This window comes from Carex rostrata, chromosome 11 (assembly GCF_964058835.1).
Source record: "Carex rostrata chromosome 11, lpCarRost1.2, whole genome shotgun sequence".
Classification (NCBI taxonomy): Eukaryota; Viridiplantae; Streptophyta; class Magnoliopsida; order Poales; family Cyperaceae; genus Carex; species Carex rostrata.
The window spans coordinates 9645740-9661149 of record NC_135928.1 but is presented as its reverse complement, the minus strand read 5'-3'; the positions used below and the strand labels follow the sequence as shown (position 1 = coordinate 9661149).

Sequence of the window (15410 nt, the reverse complement as noted above, 5' to 3'; positions counted from 1 at the left end):
TAAATAGTTTTCTAACAAAAATTTATGCTTTAGGATATTTGAGAAAACTAATGGTCTATAAAAATTCAACAAAACAATATAAATTTATAAATTTTGCTCCTTTCTTTTCCACTACTCTTTATTTGAAAAATAATGTTGAAATGCTTCTTATAACAAGCCGCTAGCATTATATTATATTTAGATTCATACTGAATTTTATAATTTTTTTTTAAAATTGGGTATGTAAATGCGGCCTAGATGATAGATTAATTAATAACAAAAAAAAATTGAACCGAGAATTAATTAATAACAAAAAGGTTGACAAAAAAAATTATATAGCATCGCACTCAGCTATTACAGTTACCCAGTGTTGTAAAATGCGGCAGCATGAGCCACATATGCGATCGCATATGCTTATGCAGTGGTCTTCCACATACAAAATCACATGCAGTCAAGTTCATGCAGTTTTGAACATGCACATATACGGTCCACATTGACTTGAAAAAAGCTTAAAAACTATTTTGCGGTGGAGGAGATTAGAATCTATAACCTTTATAATATTGTAAAGAGCACAAACTACTAGACTAAACAAGTTTTTAGATATAAATTAGTTTTATTTAATTTATATTTCTTTAACAAACCATAGTAAAACTACATATGTACTTCCGCATACAAATTTGCATGCGTCCGCATGCCGCATATGCGGTATGCAGTGATCTTCTGCATGCATGAACAAAATCGCATTTTACAACACTGCAGCCACCCACTATTAGCTATAAACAAATAATATAATATTTAAAACATGAAAAGGTTATGGCTGATCTATAATAGTTATTTTTCTTTAAATATATAGGATTCAATGTTTCACAATTGTCTCGTAAATTTGTTTTATAATTGTGAGAAATCAAAATAACCATGCTTAATTTGAACCAGCAAACAATACATGGTGCTGGCTTTTTAATGGATTCCAATGAATTCTCCATGTAACAGTTGTCCACCACCTCATCCATCAATTCCTTGCCATTTCTTCACACATAACAAATATTCTCTCTCTCTCATGTATTAATTATTTCCTTATTAATTGAATTTCTTTTTCCTCTTTAAAACTTTATAACCCCCTACGAAAAGGTGCCTCCAGCATTACATTGGCCGCTGAATTAGACTCCACTTTGAAATTTTATATTAGAAAACTTGAGGCACATGGAAGGAGGAGAGAATAAGCAACAATCGGCAATGGAGAAGGAAGAGAAAAAGGAGGTCGATATCAGTCTCAAAGAGTTGTCAAGGAGGCTTCAGGATTTTGCCATGGAGCGGGATTGGGAGCAATATCATAGCCCGAGAAATCTCTTGCTTGCCATGGTTAGAAAAATATTTTTTTATTAAATTAATTTTTTTTTCGTCCCCTTATTCTCAGCCTCAATAATTTTTGTTGAAAACATGTCATACCTATTTCCTTTAAAATTAATACGTGTTGGTTTTGAATCAATTTTCATAAAGAATTCTCTTTGGATTTTAAACCAATCATCTTTCTAACATTGTCATCTGTCACTGGACTAAAGACAGATTTTTAATTTCTCCAAAGTTATTATCAATTTGTTTCTCAAATAGTTGTTCATCCAGGCTATCATAATTCTCTTTTGGTTATAGATATACATGTACTTTTTTTCTTTGGGCCTATAGGTCAGTTCAAGTAAACTTTTAGTAGGTCAAAAAGTCTATTAAATTATTCTGCACTTTCTCGGCTTTATTCTACTCTTTTGGGCTTTTGGCTATATATCACCTTCAGTTTTATTTACTTGTACAGGATTTAAAAATTGTAGAGTAACAAGAAAATTGTAATTAACCATAATTAATCTGCATAATATTTAGAAGAATTCATTTGCATTACAAGCGGTCATTTTTATTAATATCCCTGAAAAAAAAGAAAATTTTAAAAATAACCCTGTTCCTCATTTTTTTTTAAATATGCCCTGACCGCCTGGACCAGGGGCGGCCCAAAACACCAAGTGAGGCGCCCCAGGGCCCGGCGGCCCATACCCCAAGTGAGGCGCCACCCCCTGGGGCGCCCCATTAGTAATTTGGTTTTTTTTTTTTTTTGAGAAATCTTAGTATTTTGATTTGAATAATTTTGTTGAAAAAAGTGTTGGGTTTATGTATATGTGTATGTCAAAAAATAAAATATTATGTATATGTGTATGTGTATGCCAAAAAATATAATATTTGATATATTTACGAAGTGATGTCGTAAATTTTTATAACTTTAATTTTTATTTTTATTTCTTTGGTGAACTATATGTATAATATACACACATACACATACACACATGCACATACACATACACATACACATACACATATACACATACATATATACACATACACATACAAAAAAACTCACATACACATACACATACACATACACATACACATACACATACACATACACATACACATACATATACATACACACATACACATACACATACACATACACATACACATATACCAAATAAATCAATTCGCATAAGCAAAATAGCAAGTTTATCTGCCACCACGTCTGAATAAACCTAACAAACGACTAGTTCTTCTGGTACCAGTGGCAGGTGCGGCATTACTTGTAGAGGCTTGGCTACTAGATGATTGGCTTACAGGAGGAGGGGGTTGTGTTCTACCGGTTGCTTCAGCAACAACTCTGGCATTTTCTCTTTGGTTGTGTTCGTTTATTGCATCTAAATGTAACAATGCAATTCAGTTAGTAATATAATTAAAGCATAAATAAATTTTGTACAATTCTACGTACCTGCCCTGCGCCTGTCGGAAACAGAACGGCGAGCCCGATTTCCCGACGGTCGCCTACCACCCATCTCGTCCATGGTCATTACAATACGCTTGTGTCTCCTCCTTCCCTTTCTTATCCATCCTTCTGAAGGTAATATTCTATCTCCGACATATGCAGGCCACTCATGCTGATCAGGATAAGAATGGAAAGATCCACCCCAAGTGGAAGCAAGGTAATCGGTACGGTACATGTCAGCAACATAGTGATCCTCACAGTAGTTCCTCACTCGGCATACCGCCATCACGTGACTGCAGGGTATGTGACTTAGCTGGGGTCCTTGGCATGTACAGGTTACCGCCCTGGCATCTCTGAATTTAACCACGTACTTGCAAGCCCTCTTGACAAACGCCATAGTGCCGTCTGGTTTACGGGTGGTAGGAACGTACTCATTTGGATTTTGCACTTCGAATTCTGTTCCATCGTTACCCATCGGGATCACGGTCATGGTTGCACCTTTGTCTCTGTGTCGTCTTAGTTTCTCCTCCACCCTTGTTGAAAATGACTGGTTCATCCTTATTAATTCTGCGGCCTTAGCACGCCGTTCCTGAAACCAGGCATTTAACTTGTAGAATGTGTCCTCTACAACTGCAGCCACAGGCAACATCCGGCTCTGCTTGAATACTGCATTCAGCGACTCGGATCCGTTGGTGGTCATAATTCCCCAACGCCAACCTCCATCCCGGGATTGATATATTTTCTCGTATGCTGGATCTTCGTTGACATCTCGGGGATTATTTTTCCCCACCTTCATTAAGTAGAGATTTGCCTTTGGCATGTACTACATAGAAAATAAGGAAATAGAATAATGTAAGTAAACAATTGTAGTAAAAAAAAATTGTTTTCTTAAAGTACAATAATATATGTAAACAATTGAAATGCATGTACCCTTGCAAAACTGCTAGTCATCTCTACCACCCTTCTCGGCTTTTTCTTTCTGCAATTCCATCTAAATGTATCAGTAACCCACGTGTCGCCTCCGGTTGCCTTGGAAAGGTTCTCCGCAACGTGTTGCATACACAACCTGTGCACACACTGGCCAGTACGTGTTGACCAACCGTAATCTTCACGATCAAAAACATATTTTATTCCTTTGTGCTGGTCTGATATCACACAGAAAAACTTCCCTTCCCCAATCACCCGTCTTCTTAAAAACTGCATAAAGAATCCCCAGTTCTCGCCGTCCTCTTTACGAACAATTGCAAACGCCAAAGGCAACAGCTGGTTCTCAGCATCATATGCGCATGCTATGAGTAGTCTCCCCTCGTAACGGCCAGACATGAAGCATGCATCAATGCTGATAACAGGTCTGATGTATGGCACAGCCTGGATATAAGGACCAAAAGCCCATGCTATGCCCTTGAATTGTTTAGCTCCCTCTATTAGTACACCGTCTTTATCAAAAAAAGGGCCATGCCATCGCTCATATACGGTGCCGACATTTGTACTTGCCATGGCCTGGAGCAATGGTGCCAGATAGCCATATGAGTCCTTCCAACTACCAAATATCCTGCAAATCGCAAGTTCACGACCTCTCCACAGCCTGTTGTATTTTGGGATTACATATTTGTATTTGTGTCTGACGGTCATAGCCACCGCCTTGATGCTCATCGATGGATCCAACTTAATGTCCTCCTCAATTGCATCGGCAATTAGTGATGCTGTCAGATTTGAATGGTCTGTCCTTGTGGACGCAGACTTGCATGTATGAGGTGGTTCGCACTTCTTAATCATCCATGCTTCCCCTGAACCCGCAGGGGTTGCAAAAAGGCGGAACTCGCAGTGCGGGTGAGTTGAACAAAGCACAACTAACCTTGTTCGGTCCCTTTTGTGTATTATACATTCCCAGTTGCCGTGAACATGAGTCTCATATATTTTCTTTACAAGCTCGTCTACGCTGGTATAAACTTGCCCTGCGGCAAGTTCTTTGTTGTATACAACACGAGGACCAAAGAAACTAATGTCTGCCTCTTCGAAAGCTGTGGTGTCGTTGAATGTGGCAACCGGATGCTTATTCCCCCGACCTCTAATCGGGAATTTTTCTGCCCTGGACAACCCTGCTACATTTGCATCACCATCTGATAAGTCATCATCTTCCCAAACCCCTTGGTATTCATCCCCCGTTTCCATTTCTCTTTCTGGTACGGCATCAATAGCATCAACATCAACATCAACATCATTTCGATTAACGGGTACCGGTCCTGACTCTGGCATAGTTGGAAATCTAGGGATTATGGGTGTCTGTCTGGGTGGTAGTGGTAACTCTTCAGTATTTTCTGGGGAGTTGTGGTACCCCTGGTTGTCATTACCGGGGCTGTGATACTCCTGGTGGTACCCCTGGTTGTCATAAGGGGATTGCTGGTGGTACTCCTGGTGGTCATAAGGGGAGTGCTGATGGTACCCCTGGTTGTCATAACCTGAAGGTCCAGCCCCAGCCGAACTTGAAGGTCCAGCCCTCGTGCGGGGAACCCTCTTCGAATATATGTCCATTACCGGGACCCCACAAGCTACAAATTGAGTATACACAACTCTCCACAAATTGGCATCTGTTATTGGAAACTTAACAAAGTAAGGTCTACCCCCCCCCCACGTGAGTTGTCAATCCGTGTAGCCAACTCTATTTCATACCTGTTGGGGTTTACAGATGTCTTTTCGTATATTAGCTGCTTCAGTTCCTCAAATGTGGTATTTTCATTAATCTCGAAGCCAAATGCGACTTCTTTCGTGTAATGCACGCCATCTTCATCCCTTTCTAGCTTGCCGCCGACATACAGTGCAACTAACATCTCTTCTTTAACAAACTACATTTTAAAAAAAAAATTTACAAGTATTACATGACATAATAATGGGTACATTAATAAATGACTAATTGAAAAATAAATAAACAAAATTAAAAAAAATTACAATTTTTCTACAGTAGGTGTACAGCAATTGCTACAGTAATTGTACAGTACGCTGCAGTAAATACCAACAATAATGTACAGTACGATACAGTACAGGTCAACAGTAAATGTACAGTACGCTACAGTAAATGTCAACAGTAATGTACAGTACGCTACAGTAAGTGCAACAGTAAATTTGGAACAGTAATTACTAATTATTATAATTATAATTACTAATTATTATAATTAAAAAAACATACCTATTTTCCCCAGTTATCGCCTCCAGAGAAGGTCTGAGATCGGGAAGTGACAGAGGCAGAAAATGCGTTTAAATCACAGGACTAGTGGGGCGCCCCAGGGGGTGGCGCCTCACTTAAGGTATGGGCCGCCGGGCCCTGGGGCGCCTCACTAGCTGTTTTGGGCCGCCCCAGGCCCAGGCGGTCAGGGCATGTATGAAAAAAAATTAGAGAGAGGGGCATTTTTAAAATTTTCTATTTTTTTAAGAATATTAATAAAAATGGCCGCATTACAAGATATTTCAAGCTTATCTGCTTTTTGTACAGTTAAATGACATCAGTTATTTTTCATTAAATGACTCTTTTTTCATTTTTGAATTTCTTATAATTAATCATGTTATCAAACTAATAATAACGGTGTTGGGGTAAATTAATCCACAGGAAAGGCCTTTTTCTGATTCATTTAAAATTAGATCATTTTTTGTAAAACCAAGCAAAGCAGAAGCTTCTTAACAATTTCATAATTACATAGGGTTGTTTGGAATATATATTCATCCTTCTGAAATTAATAATTTAGGATATATTTTGTAAGTATTGCAAAGTGGAAGCTTCTTTGGCAATTCCTAGAACCTTTTTGTAAATTTTTTTAAAAAAATATTATGTGGTTTTCTGCCCCTCATATGTTGTAGCTAGGAAGCAGCTGTGATTCTGTGAAGAATAATTTTTATGAAAAATGTATGGATCTAATCTTTTTTTTATTTTATTTTAGCAACTTGCTCTAAGGTCCAATACCCAGAAAAAAAGTATCAGGAATGAGTGGCTAGTTTAATGTTGATAAACCATATTTCTATGCCTTGCACACATGTACAGTGTTGATGCTGATTCCTAAGGTTTGACCTTTCCTTTACAATACCCACTTGAAATATTGTTAAAAGTGAAATGAATTATTTAGTACAAAATGGAAATAGGCATCTGTGTTTAAAGCATTTGGTAACTTTTCAGTTTGCTAGACAAATTGACAGTCAATGTCCTATTGCTTTTAGGGGGTAATTATCAGAGAGAAAAGACAATTTCAAATTACAGATTCCATATTGATTTAGATTTAGAAATCATTAACCAGTAAGGTAAATGCTTAAAATAACAATCATAATCAGCAAAAAGCACTGTAATTCTATAAGGCAAAAGACTTGGTTGGTTGCTTAATCAAGAGCACAAAACACAGAATAACATAAGAACTGCTCAAGTTTTAGTTCATAATAAACAGTTATTCTGATGACCAATTGCAGCAAAGAAATGCACCAATCCCAAATCTATAATTTCTTAATTGTGCTAAAAAATTCCTCTTTATCGAACTTATGAAACTTATGTGTGATTGTACTTGAAAGGAGAGGACTAATCTTGCTTTAAGAGTTTGACAATACCTCGTGCGTGCACTAGACCAATTTTAATTTCATTCCGTTGTGACTCATGGTAGATTATATATTTCCATGATATATATGTGTGATTAGCTTTTTGGACTGTGCAAAAAAGGTACCTTGTCTAGTTGTTATCAAGTCCAGTGTAGATAACCACTTTAGATGCCATTCTACTTACATGTCCTTCTCAGAAAAGGATGCCCATGTATGGGACATGTGTGTGGATATGAATTTAGATGATAGAGACATAATAATAAGCCCTTGTTCACTGTTTCTTACAGTTTTGTTCAGTGTGTAATGGGTTATTAAGATCAAATGAGAACATGACATGCTTCGGTGTTGAATACAGTGTTGTTCTCTGATCTGTAAATGGTTATAACGAATCAAAATTCCTAACGGATTATCAGTGCTTTAATGGCTTTAGGAATCTTTGTCTTATCTTGTTACTTGTTTTGACTGATGTTAGAACTTGATGATGACAATAGTGGGGGTACTTACAACAATAGATAATGGGTTGGATTAGATCTTTGGAGCCTTAATCTGTCATGAAATCCCGGGTGGCGAGAAGGATTGTTCCCAAAGGCATGATTAGACGATTAACCTTGCTTACCAGTTACCACTAAGTTGCATTAGGTTTAGCGCTCAAGGACCTATCAATCTGTAGATAATTTTAAGTTAATTAAAATTTGTTAATTCGTCTTACGCAAAGGTCTAATTATACATTATGCTTCTGTGCTCTCTTTTTCATATCATGGTCAGTAATATCCCTTACTAAATATTGTTTCTATTGATTTATCTTTAAATTCTGTCACTTAGGTTTGTGAAGTAGGAGAGCTATCAGAGATATTCATGTGGAGGGGAGAGGTACCGAAGGGATTGCCGAATTGGGAGGAGGCAGACAAGGAGCACCTCGGTGAAGAGCTGTCTGATGTATTGTTGTACCTTATCCAACTTTCTGATATGTGCGGTATTGATCTTGGCGATGCCGCCACCAAAAAGATTGTCAAAAATGCCGTCAAGTATCCGGCAAAGAAAAACTGAAAGTGCTACCTAGCTAGCTAGTCACTGTATGTTTGGTTCATTATTTGCAGTGAGTTCTTAGTGGACATGTTGTTTGTTATGGAGAGGCATGTTATTGATGATGATTGAACTTATTTTTTAATATTTGGTGAGAACATATTTTTTGCAAGCCTACTGATGCATTTGTTTGCTAATGGTGTATCATGTTCTGTTTTGAGTTTCAGCCAGCATTTTTATTGATACATAAGCAATGACTTCTTCTTTTTTTATAGGAATTTTGATCTTCTGGATGTGATTTGGTGACACTGATTTTGGAAGTATTTCTCTGTTAAGGATGTCATAGTTTCTCTGTTAAGGATGTCATAGCTAAAATTTTATCAATGTAGGCAAAAAATAAATTATTAAAAAATAGTTATTATTTTTTATTTAATTTTTTTTAGTAAAAATTTAAAATTGTCAATCCACCCTTTCTTAAAAATGATTTTTTTTCTAAATAATTTGATAAAAAAAATCAGGTTAAATTTTTTTTTTGTATAGTTTGTGATTAAGATAATTTTTGTGATAGTTTTAAAAATAAATGGATTCACTATGTTAAAATCGTCAAATAGCAAGACACAATAGTCTAAAACTCTGAAATTGAATATTAAGGCTCAAATAATTTTTAGATGCTTCTGGTTCTCTGTAAACCAATAAATATTTCTATTTTTATACGTAATGGACCAGTATATTAAGTCGATTTAGAAATAAGTATCCAATTATCTTTCTTCTCCAAAGAGCCGATCCGTTCACTTTTTTTTCAAATCAACAAAACTTAGTTTTGTTAAATTCAAAATTGATACAAAAATGACCGAATCAAGCCACAGCTAAAAGAGAATCGTGACAGGGATAGGCAATGGACCGAAATAGGAGTAGGCAATGACATAATTTTATACGAATGTATAGGTAATTTTTAAAATTCAGGAGTAGATGGTTGCCTATCCCTGGTCCATACTAGCTCCGCCACTGTATGTGCTTCATTTCCACAATTCCACATCAGATTTGGAGTTTCTGTTAAGTAGTTAGAATTAAACGTAAATTTATTTTGAAATCTTATTTCTAGTATTGTTAATTTCTTTGAGTGTTTCATTAAGTTCTGTTCACAAATGAGGCAGCTGAGATGTAAAATAAATTCCAATCTCCAATTAATGAATAAAAGATATATAGGTAAATTAGCTATATTTAGAAAATTGATAAAATATCTCCCATTTTTGTGGAAGTCTTAAATCATAGATAACATTTTTTTAATATATTAGTGTTTCGTCTATTTTTAATTTTTTGAGATATTGTAACTAGAGGTGCTATTTATCGGTTCTGTTGGGTTAAAATTGAAATAAAGTAGTCAAATCAAAATTTTATTCAGTTTTCAAAAATATAATTGGATCGGCCGAAATAAAATTATCAACTGAATTAAATCGAATCAAACAAATCAAACTAAATTTCAGTTTATTGGGTTGAACCAAAATAAAAGATTAATAAAAAATAAACAATTTTTGTTATTTCTAATTTTTTATAGGCTCAAATGAATTTTTTATTTCAATACACATAATTATATTAGGTGTTATTTTCATATTCGAAGAGAAAAATAATCCATAAATAAATTATTTTTTTATAGGCTCAAAACAATTATACTATTTTTTCAATCAGTTCGGTCTAACAATTAAACCAATTTTACAAAATAAACCGAATCAATTCATCTAACTAGAAAAACTGAACTGTATAATTCAAACTCCTTTCATTTAAAACCAATTAAACTGGACCGATGAATAACTAGAGGTGTCAATTAATTTGACTACCCGTACCGTATTCGTTAAGGTGGGTATTGGTAGGGTAAACATATGGATATGGGTAAACACTATTTCGTTACTTATATGATAATTATATAAAATAATATTATTTGACAATGTTTGAGCAATAATTAGTGATGGTAAAATTTATTTTTGTGATATTTCATATAATAATATTTTTGCAATAATTAATAATGTACATTTGTTATTTAGTGTATGTTTTTACCTATAAGAAAAATATTAAACATATAATTTTTATTTGCATGTTTGTTATTTAGTTAAATAGTTGAATTTATCCAAATAGATATTTGTGTTTTCAAATTCTCTTATTTTATAAATAAACAATTTAGTTGAAATTGATTGTATATTTTTTTTTATTAGTAATATGATTACATATGTGTGAAATGATAATTTTAACAGGGATAGAAAGGGTATGATATATAAAAGTAGAGTATGTATAAAGATAATTTTTAATAGATATAAATATGAAAATACTTTCACCCTATCCGTATTGTATACATTGACATTCCTATGAACAACTCTAATTGTAACTCTATGTCGTCCATGATCAATGTAAAGTTGCAGTAAAGCTTTCTATGAGCCAAGCAGACAGAATTTTATTCATGGATGCTACATGGACTGGAACGTTAGATTTTTATAAATTCATAATCCAGCCCGAATGAAATGCACGGCCTTTTTAATATTTGTACGAATTATAATCGGACGGTCTAGATCTAATCACAAATATTCTGTTAACTAAGAGGCTCAGAGGATATGCGTTCAGATTTTTTAGGGTTATACATAAATTTATAAAATACCTATTTTATTCTTTTATTAAAAAGCATAAAATATCCATTTGACTTCAATTTGAATCTGAAGGTTCATTTACTGTCTGAATTGCTAGAAGATCAATGCGTACTAGATCAGCGCGAATATGGAAGCGAACACACATGAATATTGAAGTAATGTGCACATATTTTAATGTGATTTACGCGGATCAAAATTGTTTTGAGATCCGTGTAGATTAGATTAGCACGAATCTTGAAGCGAACACGCAATAATTTTATTGCGGTGTGCGCAGATCGGACGATAGAGGAATTCTTCAGATTCAAATTTGAGTTCGATTGAGCGTTTTATACTTTTAGGGTGTGTTTGGATGAAGACTTGGGTTAGTGAGAATAGTGAGCTAACTCAAATTTGAGATAGTGAGCTAACCCAACTTTTAGTTGAGTTAGTAAAATAGCATGCTAATCTACAAAAGAAAAATAAATAATAGTCCATTTTTGCTAACTCAAACACATACAAACGTAAAATAGTTTTTCGGAATAGGAGCTAACCCGGATTAACACTATTCTTTGCCTCATCCAAATACACTCTTTATGAAGGATAAAATAGATATTTTATAAATTTGGAATGAGTTTTAATATAAAAGACAATAAATAAAATGAATAAATATGTAAGTTTTTGTAGAGAGAAAAATACATAATTTTAAAATTTAGAGGGAGAAATACAAAATTTTGAAGTTTTTGAGGGATATACGTGAAATTCCCTCCAGAATTTTGAATTCGTATCCTCTGCCTTAACTAAAAAAAGAATCTTCTGAGTTAATACATCTAGACCGTCTGATCAGCTTTAAGATTCGTGCGAATTAAATTCGCACTAATATTGAAGTTCATGTTTTAGGCTGGAGTCGAATGGACTCCGTTTACAATCGGACGGACAATATGTATTAACTCAATACTCTGCAGACGATGCGGACTCCAAATTTTTAGTCGGTGCGACGGTGCCACTGTCCCCCGAATAACCTGAGGTATAATCTAAAAAGGCGGGCGGTCCAGATTAATCTTAACTGGACCAATTTCAATTCAATATCTATCGAGATTGTGGAGGTATGTTTTGAGATTCGTGCTAAGTAAAAAGAACGGTTGACATTTATCACTTGCACACCTCTGGTAGCTGGGTGATAGGGATTCGGATTTTATTGGGTTAGTTGTTAGATATCTTTTGATTCAGCTTTACTTCATTCTTTCACCATGGTCGCGTGCCTTTGTCGAAATTTAATTATTCATTATTCCTTCTCAATCGCACATGTCGCCTTAAATGCCCCTCATAGATCGGAACCTCTTCTTCATTTCATGTCCTATATTTTTATCTGAGAGTCAAGGTTGAGTCATTTCATTTCGATTTCCTACTTGAAGAACGCTAGCTGGTAATTTCATTTTTTTTTTTTTTTTTTTTTTGATTTGGATCTTGAATCAAACAACGTTTTATCCTTAATCGGCAATTCCTATTGTAACCTTAACACTTGATTTTCGCAATTTCATTGGTAAATCTGAGACCTATTGTAGCCTTGAACTGTTTTTGATTGCTTATTTTGAACGGATCCTGCGTGATCCATGGTTAAGTAGAAGCAATAAGCCTGTTTAACATTTGTAGGTGATAAGGAGATGGAGGGCACTGTGTTTACGCCTTCATTGGAAGGAATGAAGTGTGTGAAATCTGAGAATGGAATCATACTCACCAAGCCATTTCTTGATGTGTGCAAGCTCATCCTCCCTGTTTTAGGTAATAGTAATACAACATTTTCATTCATTTTTCACTTGTTAAATCTGATTGGCTATCAGGGGCGTAGCCTGGAATTGGTTTAGGTAGGCAAAAGTCCAGTGTAGTAAAAAATTAAAGACTTGAGCTGCGCAAAAAGAAGATCGGGCCACGCAAAATTGAATTTTGGGGTGGGCAAAAAATGAATTCTGGTGTAGGAAAAAACCCACACACACACGGGTTTCAAATTAATTTTCAATACTAGACTTGATTTTCAAAATCTTGGGTAGGCGACCACCTATCCCTTCCCCAAAGTGGTTGTGCCCTTGTTGGCTATTATGTGATAAATTTTGATATAATTTTTGCATTGAAGACCTGCATTCTTGATGTATATGCTGAATAGTCAGGATCAGTACAGGCTGTGTCAGAACTGTGCTGGTTGCTTGCTCCAGATCTCTTCTTCTATTTTTATTTTTGCTTTTTTGGGGATCAGAGAACACTTGATGAAACATCATGCATTTGAGCTTTCTGTTCTGAGAATATTATTTCCATGTAATTTATACCAGAATGGTGCAATCCTGATTGCTTTTGTACTGGTTTGTATTGTGTATTGTAGTAGGAATCTCAATGCTCTAAATCTAAAAAAAAAATAGAATCAAAAGATCTAGCTGCTTCTACAGATTTATTAGAAAAATTATGTCTACAGGTATTATATATCAGCACCACAGATTCTCATTTTCCACCCTTCCTCTAATTTATATTCTTGATGGCTTGTTGCCTTTTTACAGATAAATTTGGAGCTGCCATGTCACTTGTCAAGTCTGACATCGGGGGTAACATCACTGTAAGGATATTATTTACCACCTTTTGACTTGATTAAGTTTAGTTCTTCAAGGGTTTTTTTAATGCATTTTGTGAATAAATTGCAAGCCTATTCTCATTATCTATGTTTTAATTCTTGACTAATTCTTTTAATTTCAGAGGCTGGAGAACAAGTACTTATCTGATCCGTCAAAATATGAGCATTTGTACAGTATGGTGCAAGTTGAAGTTGAAAAAAAAACAGCAAAGGAGTCTTCAAGCTGTACAAATGGGCTTTTATGGCTGACAAGGTAATTTTTCAGTTTATTTATCCATCCTCATATTTGAAAGTAAACTATGTTTATATATTTCAATAAAAAAAGTATGTTTATGCATGCAGCTCATGATATGATTTAAGTGATGTCATATAAGAAATTCTGTTATTTGTTTTTCAAAACTTTCAGAGCAATGGATTTCTTGGTTGAACTGTTTAAGAACCTTCTAGAATATCCCGACTGGACCATGTCACAAGTCTGTACCAATTCTTATGAGAAAACTCTGAAGAAATGGCATGGATGGCTTGCCAGCTCTAGCTTTAAGGTACAGAGACTCGGTATTTGTCGTCTTTTTTGGTGTCAACAATTTTGAGTTAAATTTACAAAATACATCATGCACAGTTACATACACGTGTTGTACCAAAGAATATTAACAAGCTTTAGCCTTTATTTTAGGTCCACGAATGACTAAACCCTGAATAAGTAAAAAAAAAAACTTATTTATATGAAGAAAACAAGTATAGGAAAAGCAATTAGAAAGTCAAGTCAGAGAACTAATACAAAAGTTGAATTTTTTATAGCTTGCGATGAAGCTAGCACCTGATAGGAAGAAATTCATGGAGGTGATAGGCGGCACAGGTGATGTCAACACTGATATGGCAAGATTCTGTGCTGAGTTTTCGCCTTTTCTTGCAGAGAATCACAGCTTCCTTGTATGATCAATTCCCCCATATGTTTGTTTGCTTCATTTTTTGTGTCTTTGAATTAGGACAACATAGCATTTGTTCAAAATTCTTAAGAAGTTCATTTAAAAACAATAAAATCAAGGGCTGCTTAGCATAATTTGCCTTGCAGAAGGTGGTAAAAGATATTTTGCAGAAAAATAATTGTATACCCTTTTTGATAAGCAAAGATGCTACTACTACAAGAGATATTTATGCAAAATAATCTATAATTGTATGCTCTTTTTGATAATTGAGTACTTTTATTTTTTGCTATATGCAGGCTAGTGTGGGGCTTGATGACCTGAAGGCTTCTTAATCCAAGTGCCACCTGTTCAGATTTCAGAATATGTGTGCTTGATATTATGAAAAAAATAAAGAAAGAAAGAAAGAAAGGGGCAGGAAGCCCTTTTTTTCAAGGTCTGCCCTCTCTTATGTTATAAGGAGTTCCCATGTTTTTTCTTTACTGTAATATTTGACCTTCCTAGTTTGTTCTGGACTGAAGTTTTTCATTTCTTGGCTTATTCTGACAACAAATAATTTACTCTCTTTTAAGGGGTGATATCAGAAAATTGAGATTGGAGGCTGGATAAATAAGTATCATGTAGTTGTAGTTTACCAGGGGAGCTAATAGTATTAGTTATTATAAAATTAGAAATCTTAAAGGATAAAAAAATTAAAAAGTTTTAATTTATAGGAGGTGCTTGGCATCCTTGGATTCAAATCAGTTGAAATTCGAGATCATCAACGGTAACTCTGAAGTCCTTGGAATTCCGAATCCAACCGTTGAACGGTTTTGAGATGCATGGACAGAAAAATCAGATGTTTCGAGATGTGTGCACAGAAAAAGTTGGACGGCTGGATTCAGAATTTCAAAAAT

At 34.9% G+C, this 15410-nt stretch overlaps 3 protein-coding genes across 3 annotated transcripts; 2 read left to right on the top strand and 1 right to left on the bottom strand.

The window, feature by feature from the left end:
- Positions 1-987: 987 nt before the first annotated feature.
- Positions 988-8562, top strand: LOC144562124 (uncharacterized). Its single transcript, XM_078311284.1, has 2 exons — positions 988-1338; positions 8165-8562. The coding sequence occupies exons 1-2, from the start codon at positions 1180-1182 to the stop codon at positions 8387-8389; spliced, it is 384 nt and encodes a 127-aa protein (XP_078167410.1). The 5' UTR covers positions 988-1179; the 3' UTR covers positions 8390-8562.
- Positions 1883-5782, bottom strand: LOC144561871 (uncharacterized). The gene is made up of 3 exons (XM_078310969.1): positions 3704-5782; positions 3114-3596; positions 1883-1891 (listed from the first exon to the last, which is right to left on the bottom strand). Exons 1-3 carry the CDS (start codon positions 5303-5305, stop codon positions 1883-1885), a joined length of 2094 nt encoding a protein of 697 aa, XP_078167095.1. The 5' UTR covers positions 5306-5782.
- A 3625-nt stretch (positions 8563-12187) lies between the features above and the next one.
- Positions 12188-15042, top strand: LOC144561909 (glycolipid transfer protein 1-like). Its single transcript, XM_078311013.1, has 7 exons — positions 12188-12400; positions 12628-12756; positions 13521-13576; positions 13714-13844; positions 13998-14133; positions 14390-14521; positions 14814-15042. Exons 2-7 carry the CDS (start codon positions 12639-12641, stop codon positions 14847-14849), a joined length of 609 nt encoding a protein of 202 aa, XP_078167139.1. The 5' UTR covers positions 12188-12400; positions 12628-12638; the 3' UTR covers positions 14850-15042.
- The last annotated feature ends 368 nt before the right edge of the window (positions 15043-15410 follow it).

Excerpts from the sequence above, each read along its gene's own strand:
- LOC144562124 (XM_078311284.1), top strand. The coding sequence starts at position 1,180 with ATGGAAGGAGGAGAGAATAAGCAACAATCGGCAATGGAGAAGGAAGAG. Across the intron at positions 1,339-8,164 it reads GAAATCTCTTGCTTGCCATG|GTTTGTGAAGTAGGAGAGCT; the intron begins GTTAGAAAAATA and ends TCTGTCACTTAG.
- LOC144561871 (XM_078310969.1), bottom strand. The coding sequence starts at position 5,305 with ATGGACATATATTCGAAGAGGGTTCCCCGCACGAGGGCTGGACCTTCA. Across the intron at positions 3,597-3,703 it reads TGACTAGCAGTTTTGCAAGG|TACATGCCAAAGGCAAATCT; the intron begins GTACATGCATTT and ends TTTTCTATGTAG.
- LOC144561909 (XM_078311013.1), top strand. The coding sequence starts at position 12,639 with ATGGAGGGCACTGTGTTTACGCCTTCATTGGAAGGAATGAAGTGTGTG. Across the intron at positions 13,577-13,713 it reads ACATCGGGGGTAACATCACT|AGGCTGGAGAACAAGTACTT; the intron begins GTAAGGATATTA and ends TTTTAATTTCAG. Across the intron at positions 13,845-13,997 it reads GGGCTTTTATGGCTGACAAG|AGCAATGGATTTCTTGGTTG; the intron begins GTAATTTTTCAG and ends CAAAACTTTCAG.